The 17,433-nt window shown below is 38.3% G+C and overlaps 1 protein-coding gene across 1 annotated transcript in view; it reads right to left on the bottom strand.

Annotated features, from left to right (window-relative positions):
* Nucleotides 1–12,246: 12,246 nt before the first annotated feature.
* grik3 (glutamate ionotropic receptor kainate type subunit 3) overlaps nucleotides 12,247–17,433 on the bottom strand; it is a 182,253-nt gene continuing 177,066 nt past the window's right edge. Inside the window, exon 16 of the mRNA XM_077205783.1 lies at nucleotides 12,247–15,360. Within this exon, the coding sequence (XP_077061898.1) occupies nucleotides 14,926–15,360 (435 nt within the window). The 3' untranslated portion in view covers nucleotides 12,247–14,925. The remainder of the gene's footprint in view (nucleotides 15,361–17,433) is intronic.

Raw genomic sequence — 17,433 nt, 5'->3', positions numbered from 1 at the left:
CAACAACAAAAAAACACTGGTGAATGCGCACCATAACACTTGAAAAAACCCTGCTGGTGATGTTGCACCATAACACATTGTTACTCACTGCTATGACTACACACACATAGGCCTAGGTCTAAATACATTAAAACAAGATGCTCACTTACATTATAGCTGCATTTTCCGGGCTTTCCACTGAAAGAATATTCACTTAGCTTACCGACCCGGGGATTCCCCAGTCTCAATTTACAAATTACACCAAAATCCATCATTGTTCATTTCACACATGTATTAAATTATCAGTAAAATATGTTGTTGTCATTATTTATTCAAATAAATTTGCAATTTAGTAAAATGCGATCAGACTAAAAGTAGTAAAATGTGATAGGGGGCCCCTGCTGTCAATCTATATCTTCCACTCACGTGGGCCCCTGATTGATCCAGGCCCGTAAGCAAAGGCATACCCTGCTTACCGATAGTTGCGCCTTTGCTGCCAAGCATGAGCCTCTTCATGTCATGTCTGCCAAGCCTGAGCCTCTTCACGTCATGCCTGCCAAGCCTGAGCCTCTTCACGTCATGCCTGCCGAGCCTGAGCCTCTTCACGTCATGCCTGCCGAGCCTGAGCCTCTTCACGCCATGCCTGCCGAGCGACCGTTCACGCCATGCCTGCCTGCACTGCCGGCACCGCCCACACTTAACATTCTATAAAATGATCTGTGGGAAATTTGTGTTAAAACTCCACATACAATCTTTGGGGACATCAGAGACTTGTTTTACATATTGTAAAAAAGGGGCATAATAGGTGCGTTTTATACACTACAAACAGGAAGGTTAGTTCAATTAAAAATGTAAAAAATAAAATACAAATCCTGATGCCATTTAAGTAAATATCATGTTGTCAGATAATGTGGTAATCTTTTATTGGAATGCAATATTTATATCGCTATAGATGGATCCAGAGACACATGATGTGCTGATGAGGGCAGTTAAGAGACTGACCACTAGAAGCTCCTTTTTTTGTTCATCCTTCTCTGTAATAGCCGCGTGGCATGTGGTGTCCAAGTTTGTCAATAAAGACTAAATGGCAGCGTCTGATTGTAGCGATTTATTTTTTACAGGAGTGCCGTGAGGCATGATTTCGGCCTCTGTGCTCGCGCTGGCCAGTGGAAAAGTGGCTAATGGGTGAAGATGGCATAAAGAAGACTACATTCACGAGATGGACGTATGGCATTAGGCTACTCTATTTGTTCTGTGTTTTCTTTGTAAACAGTTAGGCTATGTTTAGGTGGTATTTTTCTTGTTTTCATCACGCAATCATCTTTTTGATGCGGTGGTGACGCGTTCACGTAACATGATGTAAGGGTGGCGGCGGCGCTAATAGGTAGGTAAAGCACCTAAAAGCTGTCACAAAGAACCGGCAAAAGCAATGATTATGAATATGTCAAATATAGCAAGGAGACATTTTAATTGTTTATTAATAAAGATAAAGTTGACATTGCTGACTCATGATCTTCGCAGTAGGCCTAGTGAATGCCCCAGAGAGAAATGCACATTTCACATTGCAGTCCGTTTTCTTTCGTTTTGAATTGTTCTGTTTACAAGTAGACATTTCAATATAGATATATTTTTCAGGTCTGTGAAGTAGGCTACCTTATACACTGAGTTTCGGCTAATTTATGAGACCCGCTCCAGTTCACGCGCAGGCGCCTCCGTGTCGTGATTAGCCTATCTATTGTCTGCTATATTTACTTCTTATTTATGAAATCCAGCCTGGATTTAATATTATCCAGGCAATTGGTTGATGAAACATTGATTTAGTGCCGCTTCAGAGCGGTCACGTCCGTAACGGAGAACTGTCACGTCCTTACATTGTTTTTTACTCATAAATGCGAACACGAAAAATAAAATAAAATGAATATTTTATGTTCTGTGGAGAGCCAACCCATCTTCATCCGGTGGGTAGTATTACTTTTGATTTGCGTAGTGTAATTCACAGAATTACAAAAACATATTTTGCCTCCTAAAAGTATTTTTTTTTTTTTTACGCATGCATGCGTGTGTATTTCCCTCATATTAAATATAAAACGGATGTGTAGACTGATATTTTTCTAATGTCTGGACTCCTTTAAGGGGGTAGCCTATGGATAAACAGATGTTTCAATATATTAAATGCATTTTCTGAGAATTTATATTTCAAGTTTTGACTGCAAATGTCACGTCCGAAACGCTGGAATTCACCAATTTTAAATAATTTATCCTCAACTAGTTTTGTGGTGTAGGTCTACGTATTTTATAATGTTAACTTCAAAATTCAAATAATACTTAGAATAATTTAAAGATGTGGTAGCATTGGATCTGGATGTTAAGGATAACTCTTGGAGTTGGAAGGGGTGTGTCGCGATTCTGCAGGTTCGTGGATCTGAGTGTCACGATTTCGGTTTCATATCGCATATCGTTACAGCCTTAGAATGTTAAGTCGTAGACTACTGTATACCTATTTTGGTGAAATTAAAGTCAAAAGTAATACAGGAGTAATGTAACACATTACAATTCTGAGACAGTAATATTGTAAGGTAATGAATTACTTTTAAATAACAGTAACAAATAATGTATAATGTATTAAAGTTTGGAAGTAACTTGCACAACACTGATTAAGACTTTTAGAAAGTTGCTTTTATTAAAACTTTTTTTTCTACCAAAGGGATTTTATGGTTAATCAATGCACTCTAACTGTCAAGTGGCAATGTGACAATTTCTACTAGTAAATAAAATGTGGATTCATGCTTTGTCAATGCTCTTTGTAGTTTGCAGAATCAGTTCTAAATGGGGGCAGTTTGAAATTCCAATTATAGTGAGGTTTGTCACCCATATAAAACGTCACAATCAATCAATATAAGCCTGTATATAACAGTATATATATATATATATATATATATATATATATATATATATATATATATATATATATAGAAGCCTGTTGTTTATGCTTCTTGAAGTGCGTCATGGTGGACAGCCTGTTCTTTTTCTTTTGTGGCTTAGTACTATGGAGGTATGTGTTTTTAGCATTTAACTGACCTGTTTGATCTCATTGTTATTTAGTGACATTATGCAATTTTACTTGTTTTGTGGCGTTTGGCTACCAAGGCTGACGGTGTGTCTTAAGGTCCTCCTTCTGTGTAACTTAGCCAGGTCGAAGCACCAGCTGATGTGTTATAGCCACTAAAGAAGCTACTATATGTTCTCTGTATATGCCGTCGTGAGTATCACGCCATTGCATCATGGTAGGTAAATTGTTTGAGCGCTAGATAACCTTGTATGCCTTTTTAACGTGAGATATTAATAGATGTTTGTTGTTTTAAGGTCCTGTGTGCATGCATTAAGGCAGGCTGCATGAGAGCGGTCACCTTAAAACACCTTAAGGTCAGCTTAACCTTAACCCAACCCCTTGCTCTTTGAGCCATGCAGCTGCTTTTGGTCCAGTCACATTCTCGTATAATGCCCGGGGCATTATAATTCTCGTATAAAAGTGGGCTTGAAGATTCTTTTTGGCTGTGTTTGTATTCCTTGTTTATTTGTGTTTGTGTGGATTTGTTTAATATTACTGCCACCAACCTCAGTCTCGTGACTCATACTGTTTTGCAACAGTCTCCAATTGTATCGATTACCGCCACGCAGTAGTTGGTTTCAGCCATTTTGCAATATTATGACCTGTAATTCGCTCAGAGTTTGAGATCTTTATACTTTTGTGACATTATTATTCTTTGTTTTTGTCTTTAAAGTGTACAGTTCTGTATTATTTGTGTTTATTTTGAGTATATTGTAATTTTGTGTTCTTGGTTTTTGTTTTGTTATATTTGATTTAGTTTGATTTTTTTTCTTTCTAATATGACCTCTTTTTATTTCTTTTTCTGAGTGCTTCCTGAAGTGGTTCTTTGATGCACAGGCTTTACTTCAGCAAGGGTTGTCATCATTGCTGTGTCACTATTTGCAGTGAACTTGTGAACTTTGTGTGTGATTTCTGATTGGCGGGGTGCTTTTGTGAACCTGATGCTGCTGATCTCGCCCGCTCTCACATCAGTCCCTGCAAAGATTGTTAATTTTCATTTTTTCCGTTTAATTCGACCAATGACTGATTTGATTGTTCACTTCCAGTTTTAAATGATTGTTGGCCAACAATTTTAGCTTTAAAATATGAATGGTTTTGTTTTCTTACTAAATCTGTGTTAAATTCGGTTAACACGCAAAAGGACACCGGCACACTTCATCCCTTCGTTATTAAAGGTTGTCAGTAATGTTATTTAACACCAGATGCTGCCTATTTCAGATGGTTCATGTTAGGAGTAGTCAACAGCTAATAATAAACACCACTTTAAATTATCACTAACTATAACTTAAGCAAACGTGTATGTTTTAATGCTAGTGAATAAAAGGAAACGACCCACCGCATGCCTCTCAGACATGGTCTGTGGTGATCTTCGTCTGGAGCTGATGATGTCACGTCGAGAGAGGCGTGGCCAGGGCCGTTGTACACACCCCAGTCCCTTGACTCCGCCCTCATGCCAAAACAATGCCATAAAGTGAAACACACAGAGAAGTGAACAGCAAAGGGAAAAACAGTATCGCGAGCTCACAGTCGACTGAAACGGAGAATAAAAGAAGCGTTGCAAATGAATTGGTAAGTGTATGGCCACGGAAAATATGTTGCAAATCTGCTGCAGAGATAAAATAGGACCAAAGTTCTTGCGCTTCTTTCACAGCTGTCATCGATTTTTGCTCAAAACTAAATTTTTCTTTTGAACGCCTTTTCTTTAGCAATAGTTTATTGTTATGCAAATGAATATGGCATGAATTTGAATCCATACCTCTTGACCGGTGTGTTAAAAAGTGAAATTTGAGGCAGCGATTGAAGACGGTCTGAACAGTCATAGAGCCAGCTTTTGTGTCTTTTACCAAGACACCTTACCACTACCAGTTACAATATTTCTTCTTCTGTGGAACACACACACACACACACACACACACACACACACATATATATATATATATATATATATATATATTTTTTTTTTTTCATTGATACAATGAAAATAAATGGTATCCAAAGTTTTTTATTGTTTTGTTTTTTTGTTTTTTTGGTCCCCCATTGACTTCTATTAAAAGGACGAAAACAGTTTTTTCACATTCCCTTTTGGGTTTTGCAGAAAAATGACATATATTGCTGGTTTTTTAACTGCTGATTGCAGCTATGTATGAAACCTTACTTCTGGACTTTTGCAGCATTTCATTTTTTGAGGACACCATAGAATTGACAAGAAATGACTCAAACTCAAAAGGTGATGAAGTGTTAAGGCGTGTACACTAACACTCACTAACAAACATCCTACAGTGAGGAAAAACTGCACTATTGGGTACAGAAGAGTTATTGTTGCAGGCTCTGAGGAGGCTTACAATGAGGATAGCATCTGCAGTCCTGCTGGGAACAATATCTTGGGTTCAGTCACCTCCTGCGCCAAGGTGAACACCTCTATCAGAGCAAAGCTCCTGCTCCGCTTCAGTGCAACGCTACCTTTCACCCACGATCCCTCAGAGATGCAGAGAGCGCTGGATTTAACTCATAACCGGTCAGTGATGCATGACTGCATCATTCTGCAGAGACACGGCCAGACCAAGGTCACACGCATCTTAAGGTCGTGTGGAGAAACTGCTGGTCTTTCTTAAAATATGATACGCTTCCTAGAAACGTCCAGTTCATATACATGTAGATCAAATTATTAGGGCATTTAGAAAAATAATAGCTTCAACCCTGAAATGTCCAGTTTTTTTTCATGAAAACTACCATATGTATGCTATGGTACATATGTATATATGTAACTACCATATAAGTTTCAAAACAGTCAATCCACAGACAAATGCACACAGCCTGTATAAAGTAGCTGTGCCTTTTCACGAGCCGTTGTGACTTCCTTAAAAATGTGATGTTAGAAGTATTCAGTCACCGCCTTCAGACCCACCCCGAACACTGCCCAGCGTCCCTCCTTTAGCCCAGACCCCAGACAACATCATCGCTGAGCAACAACAACACGGACACATGTCGAGAAAACGCTCTTCAGTCGATGGATGTCAGGAAACTACATAATTTCACCGACAACAACATTAATAAGAGACCAGTGGCTAATGCTTATTTATTCTGGAATACCACGACAATAAAGTTTGACCTTAACGGTCTGTTCAGCACATTTCACAAGTGCCTGCTTCGTCAATCAGGTAACGTTACAGTTCAATGTTTTTCAAAAAAGCAAATCCTCAAAGAGGCTGCAGTCCCTACATTGTTGGGTCAGACCTCAAATTCGCAACTCGTAAAAAAACTTCTAACACATTTTATCTTACAGTATGGAGCCAGCATAATCTGAAATTAAAGTTTGTAAACGGATACAAATTGATGCTGACGTGTTGTTTGTACAGTCTATGGTTGCCACAAGCTTTGATAGAATATCTGTTGGAAAAGAAATACATCAAAAAAAGACAAAATACGTTGTTTTCTTAAGTTACAGACACCGTTTTTATTGAGTTAAAGACGGTGAGATTGAGTTCACTCAGTCTCTGTCTCTTTTGTTTTGCTAACAGAAACTAACGTTTAGTGTAAGTTAACTTACTTGCATGGGTAACATTATTTCAAAAGTCTGAGTTTGTTTACAGACAGTTTAAATTAGTATTGTAAATTTGTAGCATTGATGTAATCACAATAATGCCGAAAGTAAAAAAAAAAAAACATCCGCATTTGAGGAGGTGGTTGTTTGTCTTCTGTAGTCACTGATTCGGGGTCTGAGTCCGGCTCGAACATATAAGGCTGGATAACATTTCCCTCAGCAATGTCCATCATTACAGTTGTTTGCTTTGCCTTACTTGTGAACATCACCAGGCCACAGCAGGATACAGCATACATGACCCTAGTGACTTGTGGTTGGCCTGGCCATGTGTCACTCAGAAAACAAATGGCCAATCAGAAGAGAGGCTCATGAATATTAATTTGACGAGGCAAAATTGACCTGTTCTTAGGAGAGCTACTGAGAAAGGAGCTGTACAAATGTATTAAGATGTTTTTTGGTACTTGTATGCAAATATATATTCTTAAGGACATCAAAACCTAAAATAAAACTCCAGAAAGGTGTACAATATGGGACCTTTAATTGAATAGATTTAAAGGCACACTATGTAAGATTTTTGGATCAAAACATAACCACTAGAACAATGTAATATATTTTGTTGATTTTTGTACTTACATTATCCCAAATGTTTCTAAGAATGTTTAAATTCAGAAAAATAAGCAGTTTTAACCAGGACACGGACCGTGTCAATGTCATCATACCTGCGTTTCCCTCGATTTCCATTTTTATTCTGTAGAAACCATGGAAACACCAAAGACACTTGATAATATTATGTTTTATTAGACAGGTGAACAACTGTTTGGATAAATTCATTGACAGAATACAAATGTATCTAAAATGATAAAACAGCGCTGTGTTACTCCACATACTCATGACCTGAAGAGGCGGAAGAATAAAAGCTCCACTGTTCTCGATCTGTGTCTCATGCTCGTCTCTCATTAGCAATCACTCCAGCGGCTCGTTCCACTACAACAGCTTTCGTAACGTTAATAAATCTTTAATTCATTACCGGTCATCCATGAATATGATTTCTGTTGTATTCTCCACCGGCTGTGGAGGTGAAGACGATAACTCCCATGATTCAGCGAAATCTAGCAATCATCAAAGCTACGCCTTTGTTTTGAATAAACGACCTCTAGTGGCGAAAAATTACATAGTGTGCCTTTAATGTGAATTATAGAAGTAAAATTGCATCAAAATAATCCATCTATCTATCTATCTATCTATCTATCTATCTATCTATCTATCTATCTATCTTTATCTATCTATCTATCTATCTACAGTATATATATATATATATATATATATATATATATATATATATATATATATATATACACTCATGTCTATATGTCTATATATATATCTTGCTGTCTGTCTCTCTCTCTCTCTCTCTCTCTCTTTCTCTCTGTCTCTCCTTGTGGTTCTTTTCTTCCCCTCAGGGATTAATTGATGGTGAGAGTTCATAAATCTTGCCATTATGAGGGAGTTTCTCTTCACTCATTATTCACTCACAGACCCGGCTCTGCAAGTCCCCGAGCTCCTTGAAATGTTTGGAGAGACGTCTGAAACCTCCTCACTGTCAAGGTTAAATTCACTCCAACTGTCTATCGGCTGCCCCGTTTTATTACTGGCTACTTGAAGGTAATTTAACATGGGTAAATCTTCATTCATGCTCATGTAAGACAGTACAGCCTACATGCCAGGATTACTGATGCATGCAGAACAGCATAGGCTATGGTACGGTATATAAGAGGATTAAAGAGATACTTCAACCAAAAATTACAAATCTGTTATCATTTACTAACTTGAACTTGTTGTTCCAAACCTGTATGATATTTTTCTTCCATGGAACACAAAATGTGAAGTAGTTTTGCCACAGAGAAATAGTGTTTCAGTTAAGTCTGTGTGTGCTACTAACGCTATACTAAAGTTAAGATTAGGGTTTTGTTTCAGCATTTAATAGGCAAATCTTTGAAAGCTTGTTTCCGCCACAGAATAAGAAATAAAAAAGGTAATTGCAAATACTGAGTACAAAATACTTTTTTCCTCACAATTGCTTACTTTATTCTCAGAATAGCATGACATAAAGTCTCAATTGCGAGTTATAAAGTTAGAATTGCGTGATATAAAGTTGAAATTGTGTGTTATAAAGTCAGAATTGCAAGATGTAAACTCGCAATTGTGAGATAAAAAGTCGAAATTATCTTTTAAAATGTTTTATTCTGTAGCAGAAACAAGCTTCCATAGCAATTAGCACAGGAATTGAAATGACCAATGGAATCTTTAGACATGGCATGTTAGGTTGGTGTGGCGAGGACGAGACCGAAGAACGTGAGAGAACGGCGCTAGGCTGGTGGCGTGAGTGATAATGGACGTCACATGTGAGACGCACAGGTCTCCCTCTCTCACGGAGGAGCGGAAGCATAAAAGGAGGAGCGACGACGCTGAAGATCGAGAGAGGAACAGGCCTGATTTTATGTTGTGTTTTATTTCTGTTTCGTGTAGCCAGCAGTCGTCCGTGAGGGGCTGCTGGTGGATCCTTTTGTTCTTGTTTTTGTTTTATTTTATTATTAAATTGTTTGAATGTTCGCCGGTTCCCGTCTCCTTCTTCCCATAACATCTGAACCTCGTTACAGTTGGATTTAAACGAACCCTGGTGCGATTGCTCTGTTAATGTGGTTCATGTGAATAAGTGTGAACACAGCAATCTGAACCAAACAAGCGGACCGAGATGCTGAAAAGATGGTCTCAATCCGCTTCCAAACGAACTCTGGTGTAGTTCGACTGAAATATGAACAGAACATGGACCAAAGACATCTAAACCAACCCAAAAACAGGACATGGTGTCTTGAGATGGGACGCTATAAAGGGCAGAATGCTCCAACACACCTGGTTCTTCTCGTCAGTCTTGATGTTTCCATCACAGTTCAGTATGGCATCAGAACCGTGTCTCCAGATCTTCATTTGTGTGTGACGGAGGGATTCCTGCCACTTTTTTTACTCCTTTACTCATTTTATAAGCCTTTAACGAGTTCTCAGCTGATAAAAATACCATCATATGAACACGCATACTACAAACTCAGCATTGTTTTGGATGTTCGGTAAGTTCAGTCTCAAAATATACATTATAAAAATTGCTTTGTTTCTTTAGGTTCGATGTGAGAACCAAAAGAACCAAAGTGTGAACACACCCTAGAATCGGCTGGGGGAAAACGGGTTTGAGGAAAAAACATGCTTTAGAGCGCAATAGTGGCTGATTGAGTTCATTAAATGGAAAAGACAATTATTGCATTTCTCATTTCAAGTTGTTTTGGATAAAAGCATGTGATGATGAATAAATGTAGAAGCGAAACCAGTGTATTTAACAAACAATGTGTTTTTCAGAGGAAAATGTCATACCGCTTTGGCACATTTTGGTGAGTAAATAATGAAAAACTCTGCATTTTTGAGTGAAGCATAACTAAATATTCTTGTGGTCATAAATATATGCATGAGATCTTCCTTTTTCACATGTTCATACGAAGCCCAAGAACATCCAAGAACACTGTGTCTTTCCTGGAACACTATAAACGTGGGCTTTAGCTGCTCTGCAGTTCTTTGAAGTGAGAATGCAATGCTCTCCTAGCATGAGTCTCTTTATCTGAGAGCTGCTGAGCTCAGGTGGACGCTCACTTCAAAGAGCGCTTCTGCTACAGGCAAATTAAAACACAAGCCAATGTTCTCAAGAACACACTGCGCTCGCTAAAACACAGCAAACTGACCTCAGCATTCCTCTGCAAGCAGAACATAGACAATGCACCAAAGGCAAACAAAACACAAGATTTGTAAAAGTTTATTTCATTTTATTTTCTTTTTGTTTCATACAATTTTGTAAAACAGCAATGTTCACATTATTTCTTCATTCTTTTTATAAAATAGATGTTTATGCTCCGTAAATGGGATTGATTGATCCAATAGCCAAAGTAAATGTTCAATGTGATGCATTTCATACAGATAGAAATGAATACTTCATGGTTTTTAATCAGTTTGATATGAAGGCATGTGTGATAAATATGGTCTTCACTCAGGAAACGATACTAAGTCATTAGTTACAATTAATGCGTCACAGTGTAAATTGTATGATTAATCCGATTCAATATTAATTTTGCAGTCTTTCACCTATTTTCCAACATCCTCAAAGTGCTACACAAGGTGACGTCGCCTGAAAGTATAGGAGTAGTTCACCCAAAAATGAATATTCTGTCATTATTTAATATCCATAATGGATTGAAAAGTCAATACACAACAAAAGCTTCCAATGACCAAAATCCAAAAAGAACAAAATGTTTCATAAGTAGTCCAGAGGTGTATTAAAACAATAAATGCTCTGTCAACTCCATGAAATTTAAGTGTGACTCTTCAGTGAGCATTCGGTCACATGAAACACGGAGAGAGTCACTTCTGTGTGGAAGATGAAGAGATCGTTATAAAACATATTAAAAAAATTACACAGGCAGGAAGAAACGCTGCTGTTGTTGAGAAAGCAGCTGAAAGATGATATCAATGCTATATGAATAAATTAAAGTCAATCAACTGAATTTAGTTAGTTTATTGAATTTAGTTAGTTTATTTAATTTATATACTGTACGTTCACAAAAAAAAAAACATGTAAGCATGGTAATTTTAAATTAACTCTAAAGCTTTTAACTTATATGTAAATATTTTATCATTAATAATTAATGAAATATTTTACATGAAAAGCTTTACATTCAATGTCAAATACCCATGTGCAATGCATTAAGGATATAATAAAAATAATATATAATTTAAATAAAATAAATAGCAGCAAAATCCAGGCATCAAAATCTTTAAAACGGCTTTAATTTGGAACAAGAGATGTTTGATTGCATCAGTTATCTTACTTTGCTCATCAAAGCTCCAATTTAAGACTTCTTTTAGCCTTTTAGCCTTCTGGAGACCAAAAAAACAACAACAAAAAACAAAAAAAACAGAGTTTGCTCAAACTTACCAGTGTAGACCCAACAACTGGGTTGGTGCAACAGGCCTCAAATAACTCTATGTACTATATATGTCAAGTCTAACAATAATGAATTCATGTATTAGTTCATATGACATGTGTGCGATATTCAAGTCCTCTAAAGTCTCATGATAAATTTGTATGAGGGCTGAAACTTGAGTCAATATTGTGCCCAAGTTGCAAGAACTTTTCTTTCCGTTGTATGGGGGGAAAAGCAGAGTAATGTTCCTATTGTGTTCCACCAAGATTATGAGTAAATAATGACACGTTTCATTTTTGGTGAACTATCCTTTTCATTTTTTTAACATTTGATTTGATTCTTTATTCCTGATGTACCTTCCTCTATGTCCTTTAGGGGTCTGATTTGTAACATTTGTATTTAGACAACTTGTAAAAGGAAAGATTGATATATATGCACTGAAGAATAAGCAAGTGATTAGACGTAGATTTGACAATGTAGAAATCCTACAGATCTATCAAGCCATTTGAACATGGGAGGAATAAAGGAAAAATAAATAAGCTAAATATCCATGAGTGTTCATGGAAAGCGACAAAAAAATGACACGGAATCGGTCACCATATTCTTCTCTGTTATACGTCTTATTTATATACATCTGATATGAGTACATTATGTTGCAGAATATCTGGAGGATCTCACATACATCACTCAGTTTTACTATCAACTCCTTCAATCAATGGAACAGAATGTGCTGGAATTCGGGCCTGGGATTTTAAATTATTGTTCCATTTTAATTGTTTCTTGAGAGTAGATTCTATATTACAATATGCATGTATCACACTCGATACTGCATCGCACAAATTATCAAGAAGAGAAGAGCTGAGGAAAAAAATACAGGTAAAAATCATCAGTATTTAGCAAAATACAGTAATTTTCTCTTCATCTAATATATACCCTACTTAGCAAGAGAGTGTTAAAATTACACAGAATTTGAATAACACATATACAATGAGCTTTCACCAAAGAAACATCGAGTCACATGAAGTTATTCTGGTCGATACATAATTCACCATAAAAACACAAAAATGCTTCATTTTTTTTCCCTTGTTTTTGCTTTTGTTTTCGACACTGTTAGGTTGACCTCACGGAGGCCTGTGATTGGCCGAGCTGCCGGGGGGAGGGGGGGCAGCGGGTGAAGACTCTTAGCACCTACACCTCATCATGGGAACGTTTATAGGGTTTCCCACATGGAGAACCGTCACGGATGTATTTCAACTACCTATGAACTGTCAGTAAATGCCACGTTCAGAGGTGAGTGGGTCCAGTACCGTACATCTGTATTGCACTTTTGATGTTTAACATGCTTGTATTGCAATTTACTGTAGCCATCTTTGTTGACTCTCTTTATTGGATGAAGACTTAAATATGCAAATGTGAAAGTCTCCTGATCATCTGAGATCGTAACATCAAGTTCAGATACATAAAGAGAAAGGTGAATATGAGCATGTTTTGAAATGGTGTTGAAACCAATTTCAGCTTCCGACGACCACACGGATCACAAGATTTATGCATGAAACCATGAAAAAAAAAAAAAAATATATTCAAACATTAACTTTCCATTAGGTCGATTCAACCACAACTGAACATTTGGTAACACTTTATGTTGATGGTCCACTACATGTCAACTTATTCTATTTACCTGAACCCTAACCTATCAATCTACTAATACTCTAATGACTGCTAGTTCACATGTAGTTGCAAAGTTGATTATAGTTAGTAGAATATCTAAAGTGTACTATCAAAATAAAGTGTAACCGAACATTTTGTCAGCGCTTACTAAACCCCATGTTGTTCCAAACTGGTATACTTATAATTTTCTTTCTTCTGTGAAAACCTAAACAAAATTTTAGCCAGATTATCTGAGCTACTCTTTTTCATACAACAAAAGCGGGTTGTGATTTATATATCCAGACACAATTTTTTTGTTAAAATAAAGCCACTATAAAAGTAGTCCATATGACTAGTGCATTATACTGAGTTTTCAGAATCTACACGATATCTACAGTATGTGTGAGACTAATCTTGGACTACTTTTATGGTGCTTTTTATCTTTTTTTTTTTTAAAGCATTCATCAGCTTTCATTGTATGTAAAAAGTCCAGCTTGCAGGCATTCTGCCTAATATTGGATTTTGTGTGTCAAGGAAGACAAAATATCACAGGTTTTGGAACTATATGTGTGTGATTTTCAGTTTGGGTAAATAAACCTGACAACTACAAGAGTAGAAGATGGAATGATAATGATGATAATAATAATAATAACAATAATAAATAAAAAAATCAGATGTTTTCTGATTTAATGTTTTGGCGAAGGCCACACCATCTATAAACTCTGTACTTCCACAAGTTGACATAGCAGATGCTGATGGCAAAAGCCAATATAGTCATAGCTGAATAGATACATGGCGAGAGACATTCTCACTCATGTATGTCTTAAAACGGTTTCCTTCATTAGCTCTTCATATATGGCAAGCTGTGCATGTTGTGTTGAATCCTCTGTACGTATCATGTGAAGTGAGTATTCTTGATACGAAGGCTGTGATTCTCAGGAATAACTCATTTAACAAACGTGTCACTTGCTCTCTTGTCTGTAGGGCAAGCTGCGTTTCAAGTGTCTAAATCCATTTGGACGACAGATCTTTGGCAACTCTTGTGTTTATCCGTCATTACCATTAGATCTCGCTGTGAAAAAAAAAAAAAAAAACATCTGCCGGCAATGTATGAAGCACAAATAAATCAAAATGGCCGCAAGTCTTGCTCAAAACTGTCGAACAGAGTTGTTACTCATTTGTCAATTCGTTTAGGTGACTTGAATGAAATCAACCCTGTTTGTTTGTGCATTTCCGTGAGCAAAGGATGTTCTTCTGCACTCTCTAAAGGTTTTCTACTAATCTAGCAGGTCACATGACTGCTGCAGTATTAAACTAAACCGTTCCTACAGTCTGACGCACACCTGTATTGTACATCGCATTCACAGAGACGTTTGTTTTGCACACCCACAAAAACTCTTGAAATTAACTTGATGTGCTAAAAATGATACTCTAAGAAAATAACTCCCATTCGCGTCTGTTCGCTTATTGCCATGCTCCAAAAAAGCCTCATTTCCACATTTTCACTCGGTTCCAATGAGAAACACGTTTTCGTTTGATCGGGGGGAGGGGGGTGGGGGGGGCTCCTTCGAGTCTTCGAGTGCCGTTTGTAAACATCAGACTCGGTTCGTTTGGCTAGACGTGGTTCGTTCTCACAGGAAGGATACGGATCGGCCTCCCTCTCGCAATGGCATTGTGGGATACATTGGTTTGAGGATGTGGTCACTAACTGGTTTGCTGCTACTGCCACCGTTCTGACTGGCCATGTGGTGTCGGATGTCTCTGCGGTTGATGGTGAATGCCGTGATCATCTCGGAGCCGTAGTCCCTGCTCTCCGGCACGGCTCCGGGGACGTGCCTCAGTTGGCCGTCGCCCAGGCAAGTCATGGAAACACGGGCGTCGTTGCGGTGCTGCGGCTCATGTTGTCCTGTCCTGGCAGGCGACGGGCGTTGAAGGAGTGCATGTTGATCACCGCGTCTGTCTTCAGCGAGGCTGGTGGCGGGTGCTGGCGGGGGGGCTTGAGTTTCACCCGTCTCTCGCACGTGAACGACAGTCTGATCTCGTCCGTCACCGCATTGCAGAAAGACCTCTTGATGGAAAAAAAGGGACATGGTGGGGTGGGAAGGATAACAAGAGAAGAGGAAGTAAGTACTTTCACGTTCATTAGATGAGGAAGACATGTTGGTGCTAACTGGAGGCACGGAAGCCAGGAGTAACAGAGTGTGTCAGCAAATAAAAAATATTCAAAGTCTCATGCCACTTAGGTTTCACCAAAGCTGCTTTTTTTCAGAAATACAGTAAAAACTGGAATATTCGGAACTATTATTACAATTTAAAGGGGTCCTATAATGCCCTTTTCACAAGATGTAAAATAAGTCTCTGGTGTCCACAAAGTGTGTATGTGAAGTTTTATCTGAAAATACCCCACAGATATTTTTAGCAAGTTAAAATTTTCACTTTTTGAGGGTGAACGTAAACGCTCAATGTGTGTCCCTTTAAATGCAAATGAGCTGCTGCTCCCGGCACAGAGGGCGGAGCTTCAACAGCTTGTGTGTGTGTGTGCTTGTGTGTGTGTGTGTGTGTGTGTGTGTGTGTGTGTGTGTGTGTGTGTGTGTGTTAGCAGCTCTGATTACCTCACACACGCACTGAATATTTCAAAAACCTTTAGCTTTTATGTTCAAACCGGAGTCAGAAAAAGATGGAGAGACTCAAGAAGTGACAACATGTAGAAGCTGACAAATTTATGAAGCTGATGTGGAGTTAACTATCTTCAAGTCATTGATTAACATATTCTGTCATGATAATCTATAAATCGCGTTATCGGGGGCGGGGTTTATGTAGACTTTAGGTTTAGTGATGTCACTAACCCATGAAGAAGCTCATTGTGCTTCCTACCAGACGTTTGTTGTAGTCCTTAAAAAGCGACTTATGTCAGAAAAAATATCTCCCTTTGCTTTGAACTTTGAGTGTCGGAACTTTGTAGATGTTGTTTATGCTCAAACAGCAACATTACACACTAACTACAGTTAAATAAAGTGAAATAATAATCAACCACCCCATTAAATTAACTGTTTTTTATGTGAATATATTTTAAATTGTACTTATTCCTGTGATCAAAGCTGAAATTTTGGCATCATTACTACCGTCATCAGTGTCACGTGATCCATCAAAATATATGTATATATATATATATATATATATATATATATATATATATATATATATACTTTACGTTATGTAAAGTACGTTTTTTTGGTCCCACTTTATATTAAGTGGCTTTAAGAACTATGTACTTACATCGAAAAATAAAGTTTTGTAATACACTTTTACTGCTATCGAGGCGTGATACGGGTAAGGTTAGGGTCAGGTGTGTGTGATACGGGTAAGGTTAGGGTCAGGTGTGTGTGATAGGGGTAAGGTTAGGGTCAGTTGTGTGTGATACGGGTAAGGTTAGGGTCAGGTGTGTGTGGTATGGGTAAGGTTAGGGTCAGGTGTGTGTGATACGGGTAAGGTTAGGGTCAGGTGTGTGTGATATGGGTAAGGTTAGGGTCAGGTGTGTGTGATACGGGTAAGGTTAGGGTCAGGTGTGTGTGGTATGGGTAAGGTTAGGGTCAGGTGTGTGTGATACGGGTAAGGTTAGGTTCAGGTGTGTGTGATATGGGTAAGGTTAGGGTCAGGTGTGTGTGATATGGGTGAGGTTAGGGTCAGGTGTTTGTGATACGGGTGAGGTTAGGGTCAGGTGTGTGTGATACGGGTAAGGTTAGGTTCAGGTGTGTGTGATATGGGTAAGGTTAGGGTCAGGTGTGTGTGATACGGGTAAGGTTAGGGTCAGGTGTGTGATACGGGTAAGGTTAGGTTCAGGTGTGTGATATGGGTAAGGTTAGGGTCATGTGTGTGTGATATGGGTAGGGTTAGGGTCAGGTGTTTGTGATACGGGTGAGGTTAGGGTCAGGTGTGTGTGATACGGGTAAGGTTAGGGTCAGGTGTGTGATACAGGTAAGGTTAGGGTCAGGTGTGTGTGATACGGGTAAGGTTAGGGTCAGGTGTGTGATACGGGTAAGGTTTGGGTCAGGTGTGGTGGTATGGGTAAGGTTAGGGTCAGCTGTGTGTGATATGGGTAAGGTTAGGGTCAGGTGTGTGATACGGGTAAGGTTAGGGTC

The sequence above is a fragment of the Siphateles boraxobius genome, unplaced genomic scaffold (assembly GCF_051911475.1).
Source record: "Siphateles boraxobius isolate OS27281-9 unplaced genomic scaffold, OSU_SipBor_1 12, whole genome shotgun sequence".
In the NCBI taxonomy this organism is placed as follows: Eukaryota; Metazoa; Chordata; class Actinopteri; order Cypriniformes; family Leuciscidae; genus Siphateles; species Siphateles boraxobius.
The sequence above is the reverse complement of the archived record's forward strand: the minus strand, read 5'-3'. Positions and strand labels throughout refer to the sequence as shown.